Source organism: Terrapene carolina, unplaced genomic scaffold (assembly GCF_002925995.2).
Source record: "Terrapene carolina triunguis isolate 2854851 unplaced genomic scaffold, T_m_triunguis-2.0 Scaffold103, whole genome shotgun sequence".
Classification (NCBI taxonomy): Eukaryota; Metazoa; Chordata; order Testudines; family Emydidae; genus Terrapene; species Terrapene triunguis.
In genome coordinates this window covers 312,583-339,574 of record NW_020664454.1, presented here as the reverse complement: position 1 = coordinate 339,574, position 26,992 = coordinate 312,583, and the positions used below count along the sequence as shown (strand labels likewise).

Genomic DNA, 26,992 nt, shown 5'->3' with positions numbered 1-26,992 from the left:
AGATTGGCTCCCCAAACGTACATGAGTTGAAGGAACAGAGAAATCTTCTGCCTTCCACCTATATAAACCCTGTTGAGGGGCTCCTCAAATCACATTTGGCATTAGGGATGCCCAAGTAGGTGTGCCAATGAGGGGGAAGAGGTCACGTCCCTCTATTCAATCTGAGAAGCTCACTGTACAATGGGGCAGAGGCATAGTCTCACATATCTTCCCAAGCTTCCTTTTGGAGGCATCTCCTTCAAGATTCCTTCTTTACCTGATCAACTCCAACCAAGGCCTTGCACTGGGAACTACACGCATCATCCATTCCTTCCCCGGCAACTCCAAGTAATCATCTCCCCTGTAAGAGGGACAGACTTGAGAGGCAGACTTGTAAACTAGCATTAGATGGCAGTTTCCTAAGGACAAAAACTTTTGAAGTAGGATGCATCGTCTGTATAGCTTAGAAGCTTCATAGGGTCTGACCACCTAATGTATTTACAGAGCACCAGCCACTAATATTCAAGCGCTGATTTCTCTGTTCCTCCAGACCAGCTGCCTCTGAAGCGAATCTGCCTGTTGAAGAAGCATCTTGATCTATTAAAGAGACACCATTTAAAGCAATCACTTGCAAAATATCCCAGTGCTACAAGTGACAGTTCTTATCGATTTTTAAAAGGAAAAAGGTTCCCTTGTACGTTTTCTGACTTCACTTTTAAATATAATTCTGCACAACCCTTTTGGATTACTTTGAAGTGAAATGCTGAAACAGCCCATATTCTAAAGTGCCTTTAAAAGATATTTAATAAGAAAAATCCCAGCAGAAAACCATCCAATTAGGTGGATGTATGTACAGCCCACTGGCCATTTTATTGCTTCTTTTCCAATGGTGTGAATGGATTGTACAGAGATTTTTGCCCTCCAACTGAAGTGATTTACGTTTAGCATCCCTTCTTGAATAAAAGTCTCAACTCCAATACACCGCTCTCTGTATGTGGGGAGAGTTCCTCATTGCACTGAGTGGGAGATCACCAGAAGTTTGAGAACACAGAATACTGGTGGCTTGATCTACGTTGTGATACAGAGAAACAAGTTTCCCCTCAGTAGATTTTTGGCACCATGGAGGTACAAGCATGATTTGTAGCTGTCTGTCCATTTTATCATCCCAAAAGGATCAAAAGTCTTGCAGGGGGAAAAAATCTGTTCAGTGAACTGTTTGTAAAGTTTTTCAGGGGAATGTTTTTCCCTTCAGCTCGTTGGTTCCTTTTTAACTGCAAGAGTTATTGGAATCTTTTCCTCCTTTTGAACAGAAGGAAAGTCCACTTTTGGCTTTGCAAGATCATGCTCAGTAGCATTCTGGCCTTCTTTATCCTTAGATGTTTCCAGAAGATGCTGCATGCTAAGTTTGAAAATGAGGCGAGGGTCTGGTCCAGGAAGAGAGGGGCAATTGCAGCTCTCTCTTATTTTAAGTGCCTATGAAAACAAGCAGAAAAATCAAATCCACTTACTAAAACAACGTTGTAGGTAAAAACAATTTAGGAGCATTCATTTTAGTGCATGACAGTCAGTCCCTTAGCTTTCCAGTATGAATTGTATTTGTTAGTTATATGTTGGTGACTTCAATATTAGGTCTATATACATATTATCTGACAATTTATTGAGGGAAACCAAGACCTCCTGGGGTCAGAAGAGCCATTAATATGGTAAAAGATACTGTTTTTAAGGAGAATGTTTTCTCAGCCAGCTCCATGAAGAGTGGCTACTTTAAGAGGTATGGTACCATGGTGTTAACGGTACACAGCATTGGAAATCCACAAAACTCTCGTAATTTAATGAAACAATGTAAAGTCATAATATATTCCAATATTTAGTACTGATCATTATCATGGTCACTTTCATATCTGCTGTTAAATGCTTCTTAGCCTTACTGAAAGAAAGTAGAACACACACTTTATGGGCAAATGACCATCCAGATGCATTTTTAATCCTTGCATCAGAAAGTTCATTCCCTGTATGTTTTATTCCATTCGTCGTGATTCTCTTCCTAATCTCATGTTTCAGAAAAGTTCTTGTCAGAGTTTCCTTGAGTTACTTACAGCTAAATAAAAACAACAAGAAGTCTGGTGGCACCTTAAAGACTAACAGATTTATTTGGGCATAAGCTTTCGTGGGTAAAAAACCTCACTTCTTCAGAAGCATGGACCCACGAAAACTTATGCCCAAATATATCTGTTAGTCTTTAAGGTGCCACCGGACTCCTTGTTGTTTTTGTGGATACGGACTAACACGGCTATCCCCTGATAAATTACAGCTAAATGTTGCCCTAGCCATTGGGAGTGGTGTTATGGGGAAACTACAGAAAACAGTGGCTTAGACCCAGAGTGAGAGAAGAGGGTGACCACATAGTGGAGTTCACACTGCAGATCCTTTAAAAAAAGGGAATAATTCACCCTTGGCTTAGGTATGCAACAGACTAGAATAGCCACATTCACTTTTGCAATGTGAAGTGTATGTATGTGGACACAGCAGCTTGCCCTCCTCCCTCACCTACCAAGTTCAGTAGGTATGCTGCCCTGCTGCTAACATAGTGAGCAAGGGCTGACTTAGATTCCTTATATACCTACAGGGAGGGAAGGATTTGCCTCAATTTGAAGTTCATTCAGATCCTTCCAATAGTACAGATCACTTCTGCAGTTTTTAAAAGGAAAGAAAAGTCCAGCCTAATAGCTTTTACAACGAGGTTCTGAAACCATGGTTTTCTAAAGAAAATCCTTTTAGTGTAATAAACTGATATCTCTGGAACTGACTTGGAAACAAATGGAATTTAATAGGTCCAACTGGCCTTTAGAAAAAGGGAAGTTCCAGAGACACGACAAGTGTTTCTCATCTGTGCTATGTGATAGTTTCTGGTTGAAATGTAGCATTTGAAACATCACAAACGCAACTTTGGGCTTGGGACTGCATAGATTCCTCTCAGTTATAACTTCTTTTTATTAAATAAAAATATAAGTTCAACATTTGTTGTTTTGCAAGCTAATCATCCAAATATTCCCCAAATTTTATCATACCTATCAACCCAACTCTGCTTCAGTGACCAATCAATTTCAAAACTGATATTTACAATGACAGACTAAGAGTTTTCTCTTGTTCTCTTGCAGAACATAAGCTGCTGCAAGACTGCATTAATGTCAAGCAGCATTATTCAAGGCAAGTAGAAATATAAAGATTTAAGTTGTATCCTTAAAAGGACAACATAATCCTCCTTTAAATTAATTTAGCAGTTTTAAATCTCTGGTTTTCTTGACTATGTAATGCTTATCTTCCTTCCTTGGGTTCACTTATCTAAACGATTGGAGTTCACAACATCAATAGTTACATGCAATAGCTCTGGGGTAATATTCTTACCCTGCAGAGGCCTCTGCTTTCTTATTACACAAAGCAGCTGGAGGTGCCTGATTAAAACACACCAATTCATAGTCCATACAAAACGGAAGTCTACTGTTCTGACAGTTGAAAGGCTATGTTTAGCACAAGTCTTCCTGTTAAAGACAGAGCTGCATCCACATTCTAGTCCGTGAGTGATTTTTGCAATGATTTTGCACGTGAATTTGTGTCCTTGGCCCAGAGGATTCAGTTCTATTTAGTGGGTGCTCTTTCCTAAGCTCAGGTGGCTCCTGCTATTTTTTTTTTAAGTGCAATAATGTACTCAATGCAGCAGAACCATTAAGATGCCATTTCCTGACTTGTTCCAGAAGCCTACAACCTACTCCTTCTGGAAGATAAAGCATCCCAATGCCTACCTTCAATATCACTATCATCACTTCAATTCCACTAATTTGGGGTTGCTCAAGAAATTCCACTTCCACCATCCAATCCAGCTAATTTAGTTGAAAGGCTAGTGCATAGACATTCCTAATTAAATGCATACAACTTACCAAGTTAATATTTTAGATAAGTGAACCCAAGGAAGGAAGACAGGCATTACATAGTCAAGAAAACCAGAGATTTAAAATTGCTAAATTAATTTAAAAGAGGATTATGTTGTCCTTTTCAAGATACAACTTAAATCTTTATATTTCTACTTGCCTTGAATAACCAGACCTGTTATACTAACGAATCCAGTCAGAACCAAGGCAAGTTAAATCTTTAGTGGAGTACTTGGATTAGGTTCGGGTTTGCAGGCACATTACTACTGTCTTTTTCAGACGCCCATTAAGACAAAAGCGCTGCACTGCACTGCAGAAGAGAAGCTGTTAATGGTGAAGATTACCCTGTGTGTGTATTGACACAGAGAGCAGTCACCAAGTAATATTATTTCTATCACAAGATTTCAGACTTTGGCTTGTAAATGGCAAAGGCGGAGCAGATGTCTACTACAATATAGCCACAGCCACCTACAAACAGCAATGGGGTGGAGGCCTGCCTGTGCCATTGCTTAGTACCTCACCCACTCCTCTCACTCACATACACCAAAACTTATTGTGGTACAGACGGCTGTATGCAGGTCCTGGGAAAGAGGATGGATTTTATCCCTCAGTAATATATATATACATACTTCGCCACTGTCACATTCCTGGGCTTACTGCACCCAACACCCCCATGCCTGGCCTCTCTGAATGCACATACGCCCCCCTCAGGTCTCTGGCCATCACCTCGCTTGGGATGGAATCACACCATTCTCCCACTTTAGGATCTGCCCTTGGATTGCAGTCCCCCCCATCAACCGTGATTGCCTCAGAAGGCCTGACTAACGTACTGACAATGATCGTGGTACACAGTGATCTGACAGTCCTTTTAATGCAAAGTATTATTTATTAGAACAAATGCATTTCAGAGAAAACCAGTTCTTAAAACAATCAAACAGACTGTACACCTATCTAGCTGACTAGGTATCTAACCATCTTCCACATGGGAATCCTGGTAGGCATAATTCTCTTACAGATCACCAAGACCTCTGGGGTCAGTTCATTCCCTCGGCTCAAACCATTCTCTCCCTCAGCCTCAGGGAGAGAGTTCTTTAAGAGCTGTTTAGTCCTTTTGATCACCCCCTACCTGTTCCTTTTCCTCAAGACCAGATCACATTTTAACTGATTACAGCCCTTTGATCTGTTAGGTTATATAAACATAACCTCTGTAAGCCAGCCTCCCAGCCTGGGTCAACAGTTTCAGGCTAGCCAGGCTGTCCCTAGTGCTCAAATAGCTGTGCAGAGAGCACTTGGAAGTTGCAGCTTGGGCTGAAGCTTGGCCTCTGAAGGGGAAACGTGGCTTCAGCCCAAGCTGCAACTTCCAAGTGCTGCCAGCTATTATTTTTAGAGCACTAGCATGAGCCCCGCTAGCCAGAGTCTGTTGACCGAGCTGGGACACTCACTTCTGTGGACTGTGAAGACATACCCCCTATTTCACAGCCGTGGCAAAACAAGGCATATAACTTGTTGGAGGCAGAATGTAAGATCCACAAAACCGGATTGTTTTTCAAATGTGCGTGGAGAGTGGGGAGTGTCCTTTTCTGGGGTCACTCTCTTCTTGGCAGCAGTCCTCCTGGAATAAAAGCATTCTAAGCATATACCCCAGTGTAATACAGCCTCTCTCAATAACTATGCTACATATCTGTATACTTAGGTTATTACATAGCAGCTCCATGACTGTCACAACCACCTTTATAAGGAAAACTGCAGGAAAAGATGTGTCCAAGTTGCTTTAACATTTTCATCATAGACTGAAAGGTTTTCACCAGCAATTGGATACGATGACATTCCAGGGGAGGTGGGTGAAAGAAAAGAACCTTTTTTCTAATATTTCTCCTAAAATAGCACTCTTGTAACAGCCTATTTGTTCTGGGCCTGAAGTAGATACCCGCGTGTGTCAGGACTAAGTATTCTCTCTCTCTCTCTCGTTTAGAAAATGTTACCGACAAGCTTGTTAACTTCATAAAATTTAGAGGCCAATTCAATTATACTAGCTAGTAAAATATCTGCCTTTACTTATGTCACAGACAAAATGAAATTCTGGAAAATGAATAGTGCTTGTATAGTATATACACAGGGCTTGTACATATTTTCTTGTACCTCAGGTTTACCTTTATGTTCAAATAATCTGTTTGCTATAGTTGAGAACCCCAAATAATTAAAAATTCATAAGCATGAGTCACTTATGCATTCCAATTCTGATTTTACTAACCTCACAAGATTGAGAAAGAGGATTGGGGGGGGAAGGGGGAGAAAGAGAGCACTTGCACAGAATTATATATCCCTCAAAGCGACTGTTCTATATCCAAGGACTGTGGGCAGTATGGCAGCTCAAAAGGAGGACAAATATAATGGATATTAGACAAATTGGTCACCAAAACATAGAACACTGAATTTTGTGTTGCAGAATCAAGCTTCCAATTGTATTAGTTGGAAATGTAAAGTTAATCATAAATAAAATACCTGCTATAGTTTGGAATATTTGTATTTGGAGGTCTACATTTCAGATGCAATTTTCATGTTGGGTTACGGTACTAGTTCTCTATTTCTCTCAACTATCCTCATAATAATATAAGCAGCTATAATACCCAGATCCCATCTCGCTCAAGGGCAAGTTATAATGTACATATTCAAAATGCTGTACTGTGTCATCATGTGAAAGTATTTTCAAATGGTTAGACTATTAAATTTCAAAAGGCTGATGCATGTATCTGTTCTCCAATTTTCCATATAAACATTCTAGTTACTATAATAATTTATGGTAATCATTAGGCTATGTACTGTAAGTATCCTGAGCATAACAGATAATTTCATGGTAAAGTTTGTTTTATATACTTAGAATTATTTACAGATTAAAAAAAACCATGTTTAATGGCTCCTTTTGTCAGTCTGTATGCAGCTGGTTTGCACTAATAGTTGTCTTACTATCTTAGAAAGTAACAAAATCATTCAAGTTAATAGCAAACAATGTAGGTTTTTTTGGCCTTAAATGATACAGTAAGCAATTCTAGACTAAGAATGATCAATTCCAGATTTCTAGTACTATAGACATTTCATTCCCTGAGATAGCTTTGGGTCACATCATTGTAAAGTGCAATGTCATCATCTGAAGAAAAACCTTTCCTATGGTGCGATGAGAAAGCAGAGCAATTTATTGTGGTCTTGCTCAGAAAGTACGCTAAGAAACACAGTAACATTATTGAAGTGTCCTTTAAAATTAACTGTTTTCTTTCACTGCCATTTGGTTGTCTGGAAAAAAAAATTCTAATCTGAATGGTTGAGTAGTAGGGAACGATTGGCAGGGTCACTTCAGTTGAAGGACTATCAAAAATGGATACAGATATAGAGTTCACCATCCCCATTTTGAATTTTGCCTACTGCCAGTATAACTGATGGTTATATTTTCTCTTTAGCCTCATGTTACCATAACAAATAAACCTTCCAAGAGATTTACTCACACACTTGTTTTCCCCCATTGCTTGGTGTATGAACAATACTGAGCATATCATATGGATACCTGTAGTGCGGCAATGCTGCAAGAAGAAGCTGTTACTGGTAAATAAAACCTGGCTTTAATAGACTAGCACTGAAAGCAACATTCCCATTTTTCTTCTAGCTCCTCACACGGTTCTCTAGATTGGGGAGAGAAGGGCACCACGTCAAACAGAACCAATTATTACCGCTGCCGATAATTCTTTCTAGCTGTTGCGCAACAGTTCCACTTATCCACTGAACTCTTCTTGAGGGCACAAAGCCCGTACTCCTGCTTCCCCACCCCACTCCAAGCGTGTTTGAGGTGGAATGCAAATTCTGCTCCTCTTCCTCAAATATCATTGGGGGAGATGACTTCAAGACCTCCCCCACCCAACCTGCCTGATGGCTGCACTTTTCAGGGGCTGGGGAAAGAAGGAAGGGTTACTCCACCTGGTAAACAACAAGAGATCAAGCAGTGATAACAAAATAAATGCCAACGCTCTCCAAGGGCATAAGAAAACTTTTTTTGCTCTTAGATTTTATGTCCTGCACCAGACCAAACAATAATTCACTACTGCCCTGCAAGCCAGCTGGTACTTGGATAAAAAAAATCATGGTCTCTATTCCTTTGGTACTGATCTATCTATAACGAGGGCTCCAAGAACACTGTACACATCTTCATTTTCCACTTCAGCCACGGTGAGAGGATTTTATAAAACATTCCTATTAAAATCTGCTCACAATTTAAATAAAGACCACAGAGTTATTTTGATGAAGCAGGGCATTTCTTGGGTAGGTTATTTTGAAAAGAAGCTGTCTAGCTATTCTTCAATCTCCCACCCGCAACCACTATTTTGGCTTATGCCATCATTTAGCACACTAATTGCACTTTCTCCAATTGAATGAAAGTCTTCTCTTTCTGAAAGTTCTATGGAAACAGAGTATTTTTATGATCCCCATGCTAACAAATCTCCAACAGTCAGAGCTTGGCAGCAGGAAAAGATTGCAAGTGATAGTTGGCTAGTTGTACAAAATATGCAGCAACCACTTGTTTGGGGATGAAGTAGTAAGTTTCAAAAAGCAGCTCATTTTTTTGGATAAAGAGAAGTTGTGACTGGAATAGATTTGCTGCTGCGAAGGGTAACAGCAGACAGAAAGTCTTTACTTATCTTTAAAAAATGGCCTATGTAATTATCTATATTACATTTCTGGAGAAAGAGGACCCTGTCTGATAATGGAACGCAAGCCTAGATTACTCAGAACAGAACAGTTTTCAAATACAATGCTAACACCTGGGTAATGGGGGCTTTCTGGTTCAGCCACCAGTGGCTGGGTAATTGAGCAAATTAAGAGGATCCGCAAGCAGTTACCTACTTGGCATTCCTATTAGAGGACATTTGAAAGAAAGAACAAAAAGCAGACTCCAGATGGATGGGCAATTGTGAGAATTAGCTCCATTTCCTTAGAGTGGGGTAGAACTGGCTCTCTAATGTGATGGAACAGCTAAAGAGAACTGAAAACAAAAGCAAGCTGCAAAAATCTACAGAGGCTCATGATTACTATGAATATTAAGAAACCTTTTACTGGGGATCTGACATCACTCTTAGGCAAAGCTGTTCATGCCCACTTCAGTGAGAGAAAATGGGAAAGCATGGCTTACTGTGTGTGATAACCTAGGTCCTAGGACTTGTAGCTAAAGGAAGTGGAAACAAGAGAACTCAGACGTTAGCACTTTTGTCGGTAAAACTTTTATCAGTCGGGGTGACAAAGTTTCACCAACAAAAGCGCCAGTGTGAACAGCACTATGTTGGCAGGAGACACTCTCCTGCCGACATCGCTACTGCGCTCGTTAGGGGTGGTTTAATTATGCCAGCAGGAGAACTCTCTCCCGCTGGAATAGAGGGGCTACACAGGAGACCTTACAGCAGTGCAGCAATACATCTGTGCCACTGTAAGGTCTGTAGTGCAGACAAAGCCTTAATGTCCCAACCTGACCTCTGGTTTCCAGCACAGGTACAAGATGTCACAGAAGACCTAAGTTACTTTATCAAGCCTGTATTTATTAAAGGGAAAGCCATTAACAAAACAAAAATCTTAAATCTTAATCACAAAGTACATTTCATCTAAAGCTAGCTGAGAAGCCTACAGAGTAATTACACTTTACCTATGCTGCTTTAATTTTTCTTCACCTAATGGAAGTCCTGAGTAGGTTAGTATTTTATAATGGAATGTTTCTGCAAGGAAAAAGGGCAAGATAAATGCGATGCTATAAAATTAGCTCATAAATCAAGACTAAAGTATGGTTCTAACAACCTTTTGCAGAGGGGGAAAAAAAACAAAAAACAAAAACAAAAAAAACCCCACAGTTCTCTCAACATTCTCTGCTCACCTCTGGTATAAGCCGGTCCAAGTGTTCAGCTCTGTTTTCATGAGAAGGGTGTGTGGAGAGCCATTCTGGTAATTTACGCTGCCCTTGAATGGTCTCTACTAATTCCATCTGCTGCCAAAACACAGTGCTTGCTCTTACATCCACACAAGCCTAAAAGTAAAAAGGAAATATCACCGTACTATAATTCTCAGAAACACATTTTAAATTAGAATTCTCCAAAGCTCCTTTGACTGCATCCCTCACATGAACATAAACATAAGAATGGCTATACTTGGGTCACACAAATGATCCATCTAGCTCAGTATCCTGTCTTCCAACAGTGGCCAATACCAGATGCTTCAGAGGGAACGAACAGAACAGACAATCAAGTGATCCATCCCCTCTTGTCCACTCCCAGCTTTCAGCAAACAGAGGCTAGGAACACTCAGAGCATAGGGTTGCATCCCTGACCATCTTGGCTAATAGCCATTGATGGAGCTATCCTCCATGAAATTATCTAGTTCTTTTTTTGACTCCTGTTATAGTTTTGGCCTTCACACCATTCCCTGGCAATGAGTTCCAAAGGTTGACTGTGTATTGTGTGAAGAAGTACTTCCTTTTGTTTGTTTTAAACCTGCTACCTATTAATTTCATTGGGTGACCCCTGATTCTTGTGTTACGTGAATGAGTAAATAACACTTCCTTATTCACTTTCTCCACACCAGTCAAGATTTTATTGACCTCTCTGTCATCTCTTTTCCAGGCTGAACAGTCCCAGTCTTTTTAATCTCTCCTCCTATAGAAGTTATTTCATACACCTAATCATTTTTGTTGTCCTTCTCTGCACCTTTTCCAATTCTACTATAGTATATCTTTTTTGAGATGGGGTGACAAGAACTGCACGCAGTATTCAAGATTCTGTGGTACATGGACTAGAACAAATACTGAAACTTTAATTTTTTCCCTTAAACTACTTCACTAGAGCCAGAAAATGGACAGGTGGGAATGTCAGGTCATGCTCAGTGAGCCAGATTCAACCCTGATGTTAACTACAGAAGGAAAAAAACAAAACAAAAAAACCCACACAGTTACAGAAAATATGAGATAAGTCTCTCGGGACTGAAGATTGGTGCACTTCAAAGACACACTGGGCCCAGCACTTCATTCACACCTGTGTAACTCATTGACTTTGATAGAATTATTCCTAAATTACAGAGTTAGTGAGAGGGGAGCCAGGCACAGAAATGGTTAATCAGAAAAAGAAGTTATTCTATATTTCACCTTGTTTTAATTTACCATAAACAGCTCTGCAATCTTTTTTCTTATAGTAACAGTTGCTATGCATAATACCTCAGAAGAACAAATTAATGACCCTCACAGATTTACACAACTCTACAGAGAAGGTCGCTTTGTTCCGCTCAATACTTGTGAAAACAGCAACCACCAGAATGCCCTTTAGAGAAAGCTCAGAGACTGGGGAGAATTTCTGCAGGAGAATGAAGGGAAGGTGTAATACCCAATTTTTTGGCCTTCTACTCAGAGGACCTTCTGCTGTGCTAGTTCTAGTGCTTGTGACAATAGGAATGACTTTGAAGTACAGGTAACCTGCCATATCAAACATGACCATGCTAATTTTTTTTTTATTCCCCACCCCAGAAAAACAGCGTCCAAAAGGTATGTCACTGATGAGGTGCAGAAGGATACGATTCATCAACCAAAGTAGTAAAAAAAACCAACAGCCACATCTTTCAGAGCAATCTAGAGGCCAGCCTGAATAGTTTATAAGATAAGGGCTGAAGTTTACCTCGCATTATGATTGGGCAAATTTAAAATGCCTCAATAAGCAGAGCTATTGCTGCATCAGTGGCATAATTTGTCATATACTCTGAAATACAGCAAACAGCACAAGTGGCAGCAGAGTAAATTTTCATGCTTTAGAGAAAGATGAATGCCATGTACTTTGGAAAACGAAGGGATTATTTTTCCTGTAAACTTGGGAATAATGTTTTTGTAATTACTGTATGAGAAACAGAAGTAAAAGAAGTGAAACAACACTGTAAATGAAACAGGCAGCATGTGTGCACATGTATAAGGTGGATAACAATTATGTTAGTGAAAGGAATGCCATCTGGTTTAAGCACCTGACCTTGGGAATACTTTACACAGCAGTATGACGATAATGAAGGAACTGTGGTAACAGTTGGAATACAGAAGGGATGGAAACAGAGTTACCAAAAAAAAACTCCACAAAAAGTTGCAGCAAGGAAATCTATTATTTATATTTTGATAACACAATGCCTAGGAACTCCAATCATCATAAAAAGCCTGATGAAAAATCTTAAGTTTATGTGCAGTCATAGGTCTTAACACCTAGCTAATTTGGGGCATACCCATACTACACTATCAGTTTGTTAAAGTGTCCTGGAGTGTAAATATAGATAGATATTAGAAAAATCATATCTGAATACGCTGTATGGAGCAATGGTCGTCAAACAAAAAAGTGACAACTGTCTTAGCTAGCTAAATATTTGTAGTAAAATTCAGTATTTAAGGTGTTTCCTATAGTAATACTCTAGGTACTTTGGCAATCTTATTTACTTCAGGGGGTTCTCACTTTCTCCACCCAAGACCTTCAAAGCAGCCAAAGGACAGTGGATTGAGGTCATGGCAAGAATAGGCCTTGTGAAGGACAACAGCAGGGGAGTTTTTTTGGGTGGGTGGTGCTTGCGAAGGTGTTGTTGAGATGCTGGCTGGCAAATGGCAGGGGGTTCGTTTCAGCTATTCCTGTCTCTCCCTCCCCCCCCCACCCCCATTCCTATGCTGTTCTCAGGGAAACACAGAGCACTGAACAGCTTTTAGAGGACCACCACCATCCACACACAAATAATGACACACACTCTCTTAATCCTGCTGCTGCGATAGGGACATTTCCTTTTAACACTAACAGCAGAAAACTTACTTGTAGGTAAAGTTCAGAGGAAAATGGATCATGAGGAGGACTATAACGGGGACTAAATGCAACTGGCACCCAAGCCATAGAAAATTCTCATGAGTGAAGTACATATGACTCTGTCTTCATTATTAGGTGCTCGTGTACCAAAAAGCATATCTTAGTGGTTCAAAAACAAAAGTAGGAATTAGGATTGGATTCTAGTCATGACAGCCACATACTTTATAGAGAATCATAGAATATCAGGGTTGGAAGGGACCAGGAGATCATCTAGTCCAACCCTCTGCTCAAAGCAGAACCAATCCCCAGACAGATTTTTGCCCCAGATCCCTAAATGGCCCCCTCAAGGTTTGAGCTCACAACCCTGGGTTTAGCAGGCTAATGCTCAAACCACTTGCTGTACTATTTTGGGAAAGTTGCTTTAACCTCTGTGTGTCAGTGTTTGTAAGGCACTTACCATAGCATCTTCCTTTCAAAGATGTCAGAAATAAAAGTTTGCAGTAAACAGCTCGAAGATTTGGAATGTTAATATTTTTGTTAGAGATGGATTAGTGGTCAGAACGCAGAAGAAAGAGCCTAGGTGCAAGGTAACAAGCTATTTATTAAGGAATTATTTTCTAGAAACCATAAGCACATGTGTGATATTAGAAGTGTGTGTATGTATGCATGTACTAAGTCTTCTAAAGTTAGTGTTAAAAGGAGATGTCCCTACTGCAGCAGAAGGATTAAGAGGGTGTGTGCCATTATCTGGTGTTCATTTCTGGTATGCCCTCTACATGCTTCAAAGCAATGGGGTCTTTGCCCAAAGAGCTAGATATCAATTACATTGTCCCTAAATATATTACCGAGACCTATGTCTTCACCTATAACCTATTAAAACCACAAATAAAAATGCAATTTCAACTACAGGAAATAAGAAACTCAGAACGATAGAAGATTCAAAAAGGTCAAACTGCAAAAATTAGAATTCTCTTACTATGATGTATTAGCACTAGATGGTGCTGTTCACATAGTTATCCAACTTAACTCCGAAAACACTGTAATTGGATAGGTAAAGCTGAAAGGTATTGCTTAATTTGTTTAATTTATTAACTAAATCCCTCTAAGGATAAATGGGTGAATTGGTAGAGAGATTATGAAATAAACTATGAGTACTTTACAAGGAGCATTAAAGCCTCATGTTAAAAAGGAGCCACATCATTTAAATTCCACATAGAAGTATGAAACCCATCTCTTGCACATATGAAGCAGCTGATATATTAAAAGTGATTTATAAATAAACTGGCACCATTGAAACAACATGCCTATGCTTATTTTAAATCTTGAAACTAAATAAAAAACTGATCTGAATTATAAGTTATAATGCATTATATACACCATAATTACTAGCTATCATATCTCTAGTGAATATAATCAATCACAATACAGAAAAATTTAAAACCACTCTTGCTTATTTATAGTGTCTACTCTGATAATGATATACTGAAACTCAAGTGCACTACAGATTAGTAAAACAATTTTCAATAACTTTTGTAAAACAGAAGCTAAGTGAAATATATCAAAAGCCAAAGGATGGAGTTTGTAATCTACATTGCCAGATATATTTCCATGTATATTACCTATGATAGGGAACTTCTTGGCTTTCACTTGTTTAAGAATAAGTCAGTGACACACAGCTTTATGAACTCCACTGTTAGAATACTTTTAGCGAAAATGTCCTTTTGTTTCCCAGTTGACCAGTAAACTATTATGTTTTTACTTAATGTCATTAAACACCTATTTGACTAAAATTTGGGGGATTCCTGGATTGCAAAATTAAAGTTTACCTGTCCATGAATTGTCATTTGTAAATAACTTATTCCAATAATAAATTAAACGGAAGAACTATTTGGCTAGTAAGAACCAATTTTAGTTACCTTTGCAGCAAACTGAAGTCCAACTTTGTCAGCTTCAGCCTCCAATGTCCTGTTATATGGCCTATCAAATATAAACTGGAAGAGAAACATGTCAAAGCCTTGATCATAATTCTTGTTTTCACCAATTTATGAAGTCATTAACATTTTGTATTTTTTCTAACCTGCTCATAAGAAAAGCTGGATGGTGGTCATCATTATATTAATTACCTATATATGACACGTAAGCAGTTTTAATCCTTGTCTAGCATAGTATTTTCTTTCTATCAGAACTCAATCCATGTATTCAGCTGGGAAACTTACATATATGTTTCTCAAGGAAAAGGAGTAAATGCACTTCTAAAGCACCTTTCATCAGCTGATCTCAGAGCATTTTAAAAGCAGTTTAAGGGACACCATCAATTTAGCTAGTCAATTTTAGAAAGAGAAGTAAAGGCAGTTCAGGTACTAGCTAAGTATGTGATGCGCCCCCAACCACCCCATCAATTTTGTGGATTTACGATTACATTTGTCTGTTTAAAAAAGTGTTTTATCTCCCCTATGGCTGTGTGGAAGATCCACACAAACAGAGGAAACAAACTGATTATGCATAAGCAGGAGACAAACTTTTATCATATATTTCAGTTAATGTCATTTTAAGTTTTGCTTATAACCGTAGTAGGTAAAAATTTCAGGGAGAAATGGGATTTTTAAATTGTCTGTGTCTTTAAGCCTCGTATGACATACCTGAGGGTAAGTACGTATGGTATGGTAAACAAGACTGTCCACAGTATCCGACACAACCATAAACCATAAGAGATCACTGCCCCTTCATGATTACACTCCCAACACAAGGAGTAAATGCTCCTTGAGAAATCCAAGAGATGAAGATATTAATCTGGCCTGCTCCCACTCCATTAACCCTAGTGATGTAAATGACATTGCACAAAGACACTGTTTTGCCAGGAAAAGATCCAGTTATACAACCTCCAATCTTCTAGAATATGCATCTTCTGAAGATTCACGTAGTCATGTGCTAGTAAAACAGGTTAAAGATTTACATGCCTTGTTGAAGCAGGTTGCTGTTCTGAGTGAACTTTGCTCCTGTTCTATAAGCATTATGACATCACTCTCTGGGCTGAGTATCAATTGGGAAATTCCAACTAGAGAGGGAGCATTACAAGTTTATTGCAGGGTTCTTTCAGCTCCTTCACTTGTTGAGTAAGAGCTGGAAAACATTTGGGATCAGAAAAGAAGTATTCTAGAACAGTAACTGCTACAATAGAATAGCATCAAGAAAGTGGGCCTGGCAACTTGTACACCAGGAGGAAACCTAGTCACTAGTTCTTTTATTGAAGCAGCATGGATAATCCTGTTTTATTCAGCAACTCTAGCTAAAATGAGCAAAGTAACTAAATTTTCTTGCATCTTTCCAGAGATGTAAACTGACAGGCATTTTTGGATTATTTTTAGGATGTCCGTATGTCTCCTACCCCACCTTACCCCTCAAAAAGCTTTACCATAATAGGATAAGGGTTAGATACATATATTGACTTGTTTGTGTGAAGGCTTCTGGGAAACATAATACAAGGCAACACAAGCTGATCCTCTCAGAGTAAATCAAAGCAAATTCCATGTTTTATAAGGAAGGAGAGAACAGTTCAATCCCAAAGTTGAAGCCTTTCTTACCAAGTCTAGATATTGCAATGACATATAACACAGAAAACTTGAGACAAATAGGTATAGGGAACATTTACTTCCATTTCATTGAACAGTTTCCCCAGGTACAGAGAAGTGCACATAATCATTAAGAGAACAGGAGATTCTTCTAGGTGTGGTCTTTCATATCTTTCTGAATCACCATTAATAAAAGAGGGAGGATAATAAGCTAGATGGATCACCTATGTGTACCATGACACCCCCAGTTTCTATTTTGTGTCTGACAGATGGATAAAATGATCACTTGCAGCACTGACTTGAGTAAAGCTCTACAAACAGGCAGTTTTTCCATCTATTCATCATGGTCACTTGTTATTCTTTGTTTTGGTGATTTTACTGCAATTTTTAGTCCGGGACTTTTAGGTATCAAGGAGGTTATCTCGCAGCTCAAAAAAAGATATAAAAGTTTGAGAGATAGGTAATCTGATTATTCTTTACCCAAACAGGGGTGGGAGGGCTGAAAATTATCTTAATCACTTGCAGAAATTTTAATGAATTCTGGATGCTTGTTTTTCTAATGGCTGCTGTATAGAACAAAGGAGCTGCAAGGCAGGGAGCAATATAACACTACAAGGATCTGCACTAAAACTCTGTTATCCCCATAATGTTTCTGGATCTGTTGTCACCAAGCAATATGGTGTCCCCATTGGACCTAAAATACATCCCAGTACTGCCTTTCCAGTTATGGTTGTACTCTGAAGAATTCCTAAAAATGGCAAGAGGGTAATTCCATATTTATTGTGTTCCAATGATTATATCAAAGTTTGCTTAATTTACAGGAGATGCTTTCTTAAATACCAGCCCTGCAAAATTGGTGGAAGTTCTATATACTTGCTATCTATACTTAAGAGGAAGGATTGAGGCCACAGGGATAGAAAAATAGAATAAGCAAGCTTGTTAAGAAAGAGATATTTTCTTTTCTGCTTCTGCCTAATAAGCCTCGGCAGTAGCCACATGAAGCAGCTAGGTGGATGGGCCTCAAGGCATTTAATAGGCTGTGGGTATTCATCTGCCACTGACAAATGATTTTGGATTTATTTATTTTTTTTAAACTTATGGACATGTTGGAATGAAAGAAGATCTACCAACTCTTCCTTCAAAACTACCTGAAATAAATTAGACAGAGTGACTGATATGGATTTACAGACACTGACAATGGTTGTGTGTGTTAAAGAAGAGGAAGTCCCGTACACCTTAATCTCAACTCCTCAGTTAGCTCAGGAAATACAAACGATGTGTAGTGGGTTAGAGAGCAGAGAGGGGAGGGAAGAGAGAAAAAGAAGTGTTCTATTTGTGCATACTAATGTAGTCACGTGGGGTAAAGCCCAGATTACTGTAAAATTTTCTGCTCTTTGGTGAGCAATTCCTTAAATTAAAGTCAATTAGAAAAACTTCTGGTATAAAAGCAAACAAAATCTGTGCTCATTTGCTGTATACAGAAGACAGAGGGAACAAAATAACCTGGAAGAATGAGTGGAACTTGTTTACAGTGCTAGGTACTTAGACTGTAAGCTTTGTGGTAGAGATGTTCTTTTGTTCGGTTTGTACAACTAGCAGAATGGGGTCCTGGTCCATAAGCTGGGCTCCTAGGCGCTACGAGAATACAATATTTATAGTAAGGAGGAGCTGGTGTTCCTGGGGAGGTACGCAAGAGGAAGAACTCATAATGCAGCTTAAACTGGTCAGGCAAGGTGGCTAAAATAACTCGCACAAGGGGGGTGGGGGGGGAAGGGAATATTGCCATGGACAACAAGGGTGGGCCAGGTTGCTATTATCTAGAACAACATAAGGCAGCAGACAGAGAAAAGCAGAGAGATGCACACTTGAGGGTGGGTGGGGGGAAAAAACTGCTCTGGTAAGTATGACAGCTAGACACTGAGCGGGAGCAGGAGGATTTTGCAAGGACATAGCTGAAACCAGGATGAAAGATTGTGCTTTTAACAAAACTTCCCTTTAACAAAAGCCTCTCTCCCTACTCAACTAATTTTGAAGTAGCCTTAGACTGTGGAATAAAGTTTTGCAATTTGCTTTTATCTCAGTTGTCTCTCTCCATATTCCATGTTGAATAAATTTTATTTTACTTAAGCCAAGAGTCAGAATTTGAAACTATTTGGTGTTATTGCTAGGGTAAGAGGTACTTCAGTGGTAAGGGATAAGAACAGTTTTGCAGTGCAAGCATAAAAAAATTAATAAACCTAATTTACGTTCTTGGTCAAAGGCACAATTCAGTCCCACAAGGTCATGTCACGATACCAGTTGCAGTCACCCCAAAACGTGAGAAAAGTCTTGAGTAAGAAGCGAGTTTGAGAGGTTGACAGGGAGCTGGGTCTCAGAGACCAAACAATGGGCTTTTGTCAGAGCTCAGTCACAATAACTCAACATTTCTCAAACTTTGATCTTTAGATCATTTGCTGGCATTCAGTGCTGGCTTTTAAGATGCTTCTACAAACATCCAGCCTCTGTTATAATAATTTATGTTCAAAGTCTATAGCTCCCAGACTGATAGGTAGATATCATAGCACAGACTGGTTATATTTGTTTTTATGTTTTGAAGAACCATTAGGTAACAGGAAAAGAATCACAGGCAATATAAGAGTCTTTATTCCAAGGCTGATAAAAATGTTAGGACATATGCAAAATTCCCCCAAAAACGCTTTACATAAGAAGTAGTTGAATAACTGGGCAGACGCACACAATAAATTATTTATCAGGAGGAATGTGGCACTACACAAACTCCAAGTTTTATTTTATTGATATTTATCTTGGAGGGACTACATACATTTCACTGGGTTATTTGTAGTGTGCTAATGGCTTTAAAACGGGACTTAGATCCTGAATTTTGTTAAATTAGAAGCCTGTTTCCCACCAATAATAAACATCCATAAACACATTCATTCCACATAATTCTGACAAACTTTCTGTCAAATGCAGAAAAATAGTACCTCAAACGTCAATTGTTTTGAAAAGGCGAACAAAGATTAAATGGGATATTGAACATCCCAGAGGTTCTAATTCACAAGTGCTAATATGCTGTACATTAGTTCTGTAGGCTGACCCTCTGCTACACAATTTGGAATTGGGCTCTTCTCCCAAGCTAAAAATAGTAAATTCTTTACTAAATATTTGAAATATTACATGACAAGGGTCAAGTCACAATACAGCATCAGATGAAGTAGAAATACTAGAAATTATTTATAAAAATACAGCTCTCTCAAAAAACCCAAATACTTATTATACAATTATAACTCTTTGCTCTCCCCTCTTACACACAGAGTTGGGTGGCACAGTGATCCTCCAGTACTACAAATGGAATGTTTTCCAAATGACTAAGAAATGACAACTTACCTGAATAATAGTAGAAAGTATATTTAGCTGCATTTATAGCAAAAGTGTCACAGTGTGTTACATACTGAACCAGTGTTAAATAAATGAAGCAAGTACAACAATGCCACAGCCTCTGCCTTACCTCCTGCAACTTACTCTGGATCAACTGGCCTACAATTGCCAAACTATCTCGAGGACAGACTGCCCAAATCATAGTGAGCAAGATAAGCGACAGGAAATCCAAGAAATGTACCAGACTGGCTTTCTCTGCCTGAAAACAAAAACAGCGAAGTTTTCAATCATTTACCCTTGGATCTTGCTTGCATGCATTATTTCTGAATTTGACACAGATAATTATATATGTACCTAAGATAGAAAATGCCATCACAGGGTGGGATAACCCTATAAGAAAAGTGGACTTAGCCCCAACTGCGAATAATTCTCTGTCTCCTAGGTGAGGGGTTTTAGGTCAGGTATCAGGTGATAGCCTGCAGACAACCGGGTCCTCAAATAAAAGACCAACAAGCAACACAGAGGGAGAGACTTGCTCAGAGCACATAGGAGCACTGCAGGAGACCCAGTAACAGGAAAAAAGACTGAGAAACAGGCTCTCCAGACCAGCCTAGCTGAAGATAGAAAGTGTGTGGGCAGAGACAGGATCCTTATGTGGAAGAGGCTTTAGAAGGAGCCAGGCAGGCAGACTTGGCTTTTCTGTTTTGATTTGTGTTGGACTACTTTGACAACACACCCCTGAAAAAATGGACTGAAATTCTTCTGCTGTCGGGAGCTTTACTTGACATACTGGCCAGTAAGTGGTCCACCAGCTTACAGGCCCTGATCATTGTAATATGAGCATTTCTCAATCTAACATATTTATCCACACAATACCTCTGTGAAGTAGGGAAGTAATATCTCTGTTTTACAAATGAGGACTGAGACACAGAGTGACTAAGTGACTTGCTTAAGTTCACACAAAGAATCTGTAGCAGAGAAGGGACTTGAATTCAGATCTTCCAAGATGCAGGCTAGTGCCCTAACCGCTAAGACCATCTTCCTCCCAAATTCCATCAATCTTACCAATTTTAACCTTGAATTCAATTCTGTTACAATGTAAAGCTATTCCAATAGTTAGAGCTGTTTCTCTCTCTCTCAAAAACTGCAGCCCTCATTTCTCTGTTCTCCTTTTCATAGGTGCAACACTATCAAAAAGGGATAATTCAGCATAACTTCTCCCTCCCAAGTAATAGCCGCAAGGGAATACTGCTGACCCTTGTAACATTTGTTCCCCAAATGCACCAATAACAATTGTGTAGCAACTTTCCACTAAATGATTTATAAACTTGTAAAATTACTATTTTTCAGGTGAATTAACCCCCTTTTTTTGTATGTGATCATATGCAAATCTGTTGTGTGGGTCAAAATTTTTTTTTTCTTTGCTTAGTGAACAGTTTGTGAGAGGTTTAGCACATGGTCGCTCTGTGAACCACTGACTATTGATTATTCACTCCAGGAAACTGGTTACCTAAGTCACATGGTATCTCAGGTCCTGATTGGATGACTGAGGCTTTATAACAACAGGAGAAGTTCCCTTTTTTCCTACATAAAATTAGCCATGAATATTTTTAACTGTTCAAATAACCACAAGCACTTCTGGCATGAATCTTCTTGTTCACCGAAATGTTTGCAGGTGCCAGTGAAACAAATCAGCTGGTTTGTTTGCAAATGCTTTTGAGAGCTATTTACCTAGCTCTAGAATAACCTTGAATGGGGAGTTTTATGTTGAAAGTTAATGGGTTTTTAGACTGGATGGGAAAGTACAGATATAAGAGCTGCAGAGGTTGCATTTAAAGAAAGCAATAATTTGGGGTACAGATGTAGCTACATCTTATAATGACCTGATTTATCCACACTGCTGCTTGTCTAAACAGAAAACATATCTTCATCCAGAACAACTTGGGCCAAGATTTTATTCCCAACCTGTTTTCTCAAAGCTGAAAGACTATTATACCCGTTTTGTGCATGAAAACTGGTGATGAACTACCAGTTCATCCATGAACACATTAAGGTTTGGGATATGCGCAAGATGGTACATGCTCACATTTGCAAGCACACTCAGTTATCTGCAAACAGAGTCAGACTTTAGGCCCCGTGAAGACTTATCCAACAACCCTAAAAACTAAGGAATTTTAAGGGCTTTGCTACTGAACTGCAAGTACCGTGTAATTTAGAAGACATTTTAAATACATCTATGGATTCAACATGTTTAGAAGGACTAAGGGCCCAATTTTGTCAAGTGCTGAGCACCTACAACTCCCAAAGCCTCCATCTCTCAGGGTCAAATCCTAACTGCTATTTTGTAATGGAATGGAAGCCTCTCTTAGGGACTGATCCTGCCAACAGTCTCTAGCAGGTATAGCTCCAACATTGATTAAAACGGCACAGCAATATGTGCAGGATCAGGACAGTCAACCTTTAAACCAAATTCTTTATTCAGTTTGAGGAAGCAGCCTGAGACTTTGGTTTATATATTAACTTTTTTTTTTTTTTTTAAAGGGTACTTACTGCATGTCCCAATACAGCATGAGCTATTTCATGTCCCAGAATGAAATAGAGCTGGTGAATATCTGACACCACATTTAGCAAACCAGTGAAAACAAATACTTGTCCATTCTGTGAACAAAAAGAAAAAACACATATCATAAGATAGCATAGGAACTGTGTAAACAAGTTGCATTCTTCAATATTGCTTACTTTTGCTTTTGGATTTTACTTACTGGAAGTACAAAAGCATTTATGCCTGGTTCTTCCACCACATGGATAGCCCACTTGAACTCCGAGACCTGCGGGATGTCCTGGTTGCTTTCAGATAAATGACCAATAACTTTTTTCACTACCTGATAGCGAGGGTCTGTCTCGGCTAACATCTGATTTTTAAACTGTTCCATCCACTGAAAGAGACAATTTGTTGATGTCTATACAGAATAAATAATGCAGTCTGGAGGCTAGCTGTTACACTTATATGCTATATCAGTGTACCACAGTAAAAGTTTTGTTCCAGACAATATATTTACAATCCAGTTCTCATATGCTCTTTTCTCTTATATACCTACTCAATCATCCACGGAAAGCAGTAGAGCTCAGTTTTTCACAACTCTGTGCTAATTGTTTTGTACTGGATGTAATAAAATTGAACATTTATATATGCTGCGAAGTAATTTACACCAAATGATTGGATATTAATTAGGCTAAATTAGTACAAAAATCATTGGCCAATGTGGAGAGAGAGAGAGAGCAGAAGGAAGCTGGCTGCAGGACACGGACACTGCCTCACGGACAATTCAGAGAAGCTGTATGCAAGAGTAGGATCATGCATGCCCTAGAGCAGCGGTTCTCAACCAGGGGTCCGGGGTCCCCTGGGGGACCGCAAGCAGGTTTCAGGGCGCCACCAAGCTGGCCAGTATTAGACTCGCTAGGGCCCAGGGCAGAAAGCCGAAGCCCCACTGCATGGGGCTGAAGCCCAGGGCCCTGAGCCCTGCCATCTGGGGCCGAAGCCTGATCAATATAGCTTCGCGGAGGCCCCTGGGGCATGGGGCCATGGGCAATTCCCCAGCTTGCTACCCCCTAATGCCGGCCCTGGCTGTTATATGCGGAAAAAGAGTTGTTGTGACACGGGTAGTCCATGGAGTTTTTATAGCATGTTGGGGGTGGGGGGCCTCAGAAAAAAGAAGGTTGAGAACCCCTGCCCTAGAGTACTCTGACCAAATCCCCCAAAAGGCTCAAGAGTGGTGAGGAAACTTAGGCAGGGAACAGCACATAGGCATTTTATTTTATTATTACTTAGATTTTTCTCTCTCGTGTGCTATGTTAGAAATTGTTGTAAAGACTGTTTGATATGTTTAAACTATCATGTGATCCTGGAAAAGTAAACTATAAATCAAAGCGCCCAGAAGGTTGAAACTTTGGGAAAGGGTGTGTTTAAACTAGAGGGTGTCTTGGGGGATCTGCACTGACCTGGGGGCTTAGGACAGCCAAAGAATGAGGTCCCACTTCCATGAAGAGGTAACAGACCAAGTCTTTGCCCAGGAAATGTGCCAGTGTAGCTAAAGAAAGAGACAGTGCTGGATCCTACCCAGACAAAGGGAAGTTTAAGAGCAGATGGGCCCAATATATCAGTACCCAAACAGAAGGCTAGTGAGTGGCCAAAAGGGGGAGCCCGACCAGGGTTGTGACACACATCAATGAGCAGAAACATGATTTTTTTGTGTGTGAAATGAGGAGGGCTTGTTTTCTTTCGGACAACTCACCATATCATACTCCATCTGTGACAATATCCTAAAATGTTCCTTCCCGAATACCAACAGTCGAGCACGCCCAGTGATTGGTGTTTCCTCCAAGTGAGTAAAATAAAATATAATAAATAAAACCGCCAAGCTACACAGACCCACAACTATCTTCCATTTGTTTTTTCTCGCACTTTCTTTAAAAAGTTCCCGCTTGTTAGGAGGCAGTGCCCTCCACCATTTTCTGATGCTCCTGCAAGACACAAACGTTGTACATTGTAAAGTGGGTACAGTGCCTCACACAAGTGAGGAGGGGCTGTATACATTAACATTTGTAAAGTGCTAGGATATCCTTGGATGAAAGAGTCAAGAGAATCATTAAGTAGTATGTATTCTGCCAGTTCAGCACAATATTTTCTTCAAGAAACAGGAATGTCTCACAAGGTAGATGCTTCCTTTTTTAATAGGAACCATTCCAACCTTTATCTTTTTGATCTGGTTAAAAATAGCATGTTGGGATTTTTTTTGTTTGAGAACATCTGAATGAAGGATTTTTCACCCTGGTACTCCTTGAATGGATTTGCAAGACACAATCAGCAAGGGCTGATCAAAAATAAGTAGATACAAAAGGATGCACATATTGAATCTTATTACGCATACAGGAGAGAATGAATTTCTATTTCTATGCAGGAGCTGCACAATCAGAATCCAACTTAATCCATGTGGTACATTTGTAAATTCAGCTTAGGCTGCAGCCAGGGAATCTGAGCACCCCCACTTTACCTTCAGCCTGAAGTCAACATGTCAGAATTGTGTCAGCAACAGTAGCTACTCTCACAATCAATAGTGATTGATTGTAACGGTCTGAAACAGGTGCATTTTCTAAAACAAAACCACAGGAGAGAGGTCCTCCCAGTTTATAACCATTTTAGTCTGATTAGTATATGGACCCTGTTGCGGTTTGAAAATTGTGATAAAACAATAAAAACAAAAAAAAATTCCAACCCTAACCCCAAATCCTGCAAAGCTTTACACAACAAACGTTCAATTTTACACACACTGAGTAGTCCCATTAACATTAATGAGATTACTCACTGTGCGTAACATTACACACATACGTAAGTCTTTGAAGGATAGGGTCTTACTCTGTAAGAGAAAATAAAACAGCATTTTACCTTCCAAGAATGATAGCAAATAACTTCTGAGCCGGTTTAAGAATAATCCACAATAGAGGCACTGGAGCAGCCTGAAATGATGATGATGTGTGAAAAAGCCTGATGATCTGAACATCCCAAGCAGGAATGCGATCTGGGGACTGCACTGGAGCAAGACTTCGGAATAATGCAAACTCTTCCACTAACGGCTGAGAGGCCAGGAAACAAGGACTTCTACGGCTACTGTGTATGTTTGTGCACACTTTTATATTCTTGGCATTCAAAAAACATCTTTGGCTTTTATTAATAAATTTTCTGTAGAAGTTAGAGCTTCCAATCATAAAATAATAGCTGGTGTTGCTGCTTGTATTTAGTCGCTGGCATTTATCCACTATATGATTTATTTGAATCTGGCGATGTCCATTCAAAGCTTCAACTGAAGACTTATAAAGATTATTGCACTTTGCCTGACTGGCCAAAGAAGTTAAGCGAAATAAAATGCAGTTCCTATCAGCTATCTTTAAGCTGCAAATGGCATTCATTTCTCTTTTGTTTATTCACCCTGAAACAAAAGAGGCATTATTGTAGAGATCTGAACAATATAACAAGTAAAGCAATTCCTGAGTTATGAATTCACTTTAGCTGAACAGAAATATCCTACTTCTTGTTTGCCAACAGTCTCAGAATTACAACCGTCTTCTATTATGTACTTATTATAACACTGTTTTAAACTGCACAAAAAGATATTAAACTTTGCAACTGAAAGTGTAGGAAAGAGATTCCTCATGGTCTCTTTTTCTTAAAGACAAGACATTAAAATGATTGTTTCAAAGGATACCTGCTTGCTGGTGTCCTTTATTCAGAAGGTGTAAAAAACTGGTAACAATATGGCTATGTGGATTTTGCTCTTTATTTTAAATATTTGTATCCTTTACTGTCAGGAGGAAGAATACTTTTATCATCTAATTTTGAATTTATAAAATGCACCTATCATGCTTTTTAAGTGCATGTACTTTCGTGCACAAAACAAAGTTGATGCAATATCAACTGCCAGATACAGAACCTCCCTCAAAGACGTTAATTGCCACTAAACCACCTCTCCACAAGGAAAAACCTTACTGAACAATTAAGCTGTTTGTATATCGATAATCTGGGTGTTATCAGACCTGGTAGAGAAGCCAGGGCTCTTCACTGTTCATTCAAAAAGACAGCAAAAGATCCAATATACTTCATAGACTACTAACTTTTTACACTTCAGTCAAGGAGGCAACTATCACTTCCTCTGTACTTTACCCTTCTGCAAGCTATCCTAATTAACATGGTTCATAACTACAGCTCCATTTGATGTGGACCTTAAAAAGAAAGTTTTCTGCAGTTGTGCAGTCAAAGTGCAAGAATGAGCAAAGACTTCAAAACTACTGAAAACCTCAATCTGCAACATTATAAAGGAAGTTTATTTTGCACAAGAGAGGAGCCTGTCCCATCAAGCTTCATTGTTAGCATGAAATGGGATAGCTCAGTGGTTTGAGCGTTGGCCTGCTAAACCCAGGGCTGTGAGTTCAATTCTTGAGAGGGCCATTTAGGTATCTGGGGCAAAAATCTGTCTGGGGATTGGTCCTGCTTTGAGCAGGGGGTTGGACTAGATGACCTCCTGAGGTCCCTTCTAATCCTGATAATCTATGAGTTCATATTAAAGCAGTGTAGCACCTAGACAATAGGCATTTTGGGAATCCTTAGGAGATTCACTTATAAATAAATACTTTGACAAGGCCACCTGACTCTAGGGTGACCAGATGTCCCGATTTTATAGGAACAGTCCTGATTTTTGGAGCTTTTTCTTACATAGGGACCTATTAGCCCCCACCCCATCCCGATTTTTCACACTTG

General features: G+C 39.4%; 1 protein-coding gene across 2 annotated transcripts; it reads right to left on the bottom strand.

Moving 5' to 3' along the window:
- Positions 1 to 533: 533 nt before the first annotated feature.
- Positions 534 to 25,647, bottom strand: LOC112117848 (metalloendopeptidase OMA1, mitochondrial). 2 transcript variants are annotated; one of them, XM_026651850.1, is made up of 8 exons: positions 25,127 to 25,647; positions 23,976 to 24,204; positions 22,446 to 22,619; positions 22,234 to 22,341; positions 19,814 to 19,942; positions 14,653 to 14,727; positions 9,808 to 9,957; positions 534 to 1,452 (listed from the first exon to the last, which is right to left on the bottom strand). In XM_026651850.1, the coding sequence occupies exons 1-8, from the start codon at positions 25,645 to 25,647 to the stop codon at positions 1,228 to 1,230; spliced, it is 1,611 nt and encodes a 536-aa protein (XP_026507635.1). In that variant the 3' UTR covers positions 534 to 1,227. The 2 variants fall into 2 exon arrangements, with proteins under 2 accessions (XP_026507635.1, XP_026507636.1); XM_026651851.1 differs by lacking the exon at positions 22,446 to 22,619.
- Positions 25,648 to 26,992: the final 1,345 nt, after the last annotated feature.

Bases quoted from the DNA above. Each gene is read 5' to 3' on its own strand.
- LOC112117848 (XM_026651850.1), bottom strand. From the start codon at position 25,647: ATGAATGCCATTTGCAGCTTAAAGATAGCTGATAGGAACTGCATTTTA. The intron at 22,342-22,445 runs GTAAGTAAAATC...TTTTGTTCACAG, and splicing joins TAAATGCTTTTGTACTTCCA to AATGGACAAGTATTTGTTTT. The intron at 19,943-22,233 runs GTAAGTACCCTT...TTTTGTTTTCAG, and splicing joins ATGCTGTATTGGGACATGCA to GCAGAGAAAGCCAGTCTGGT.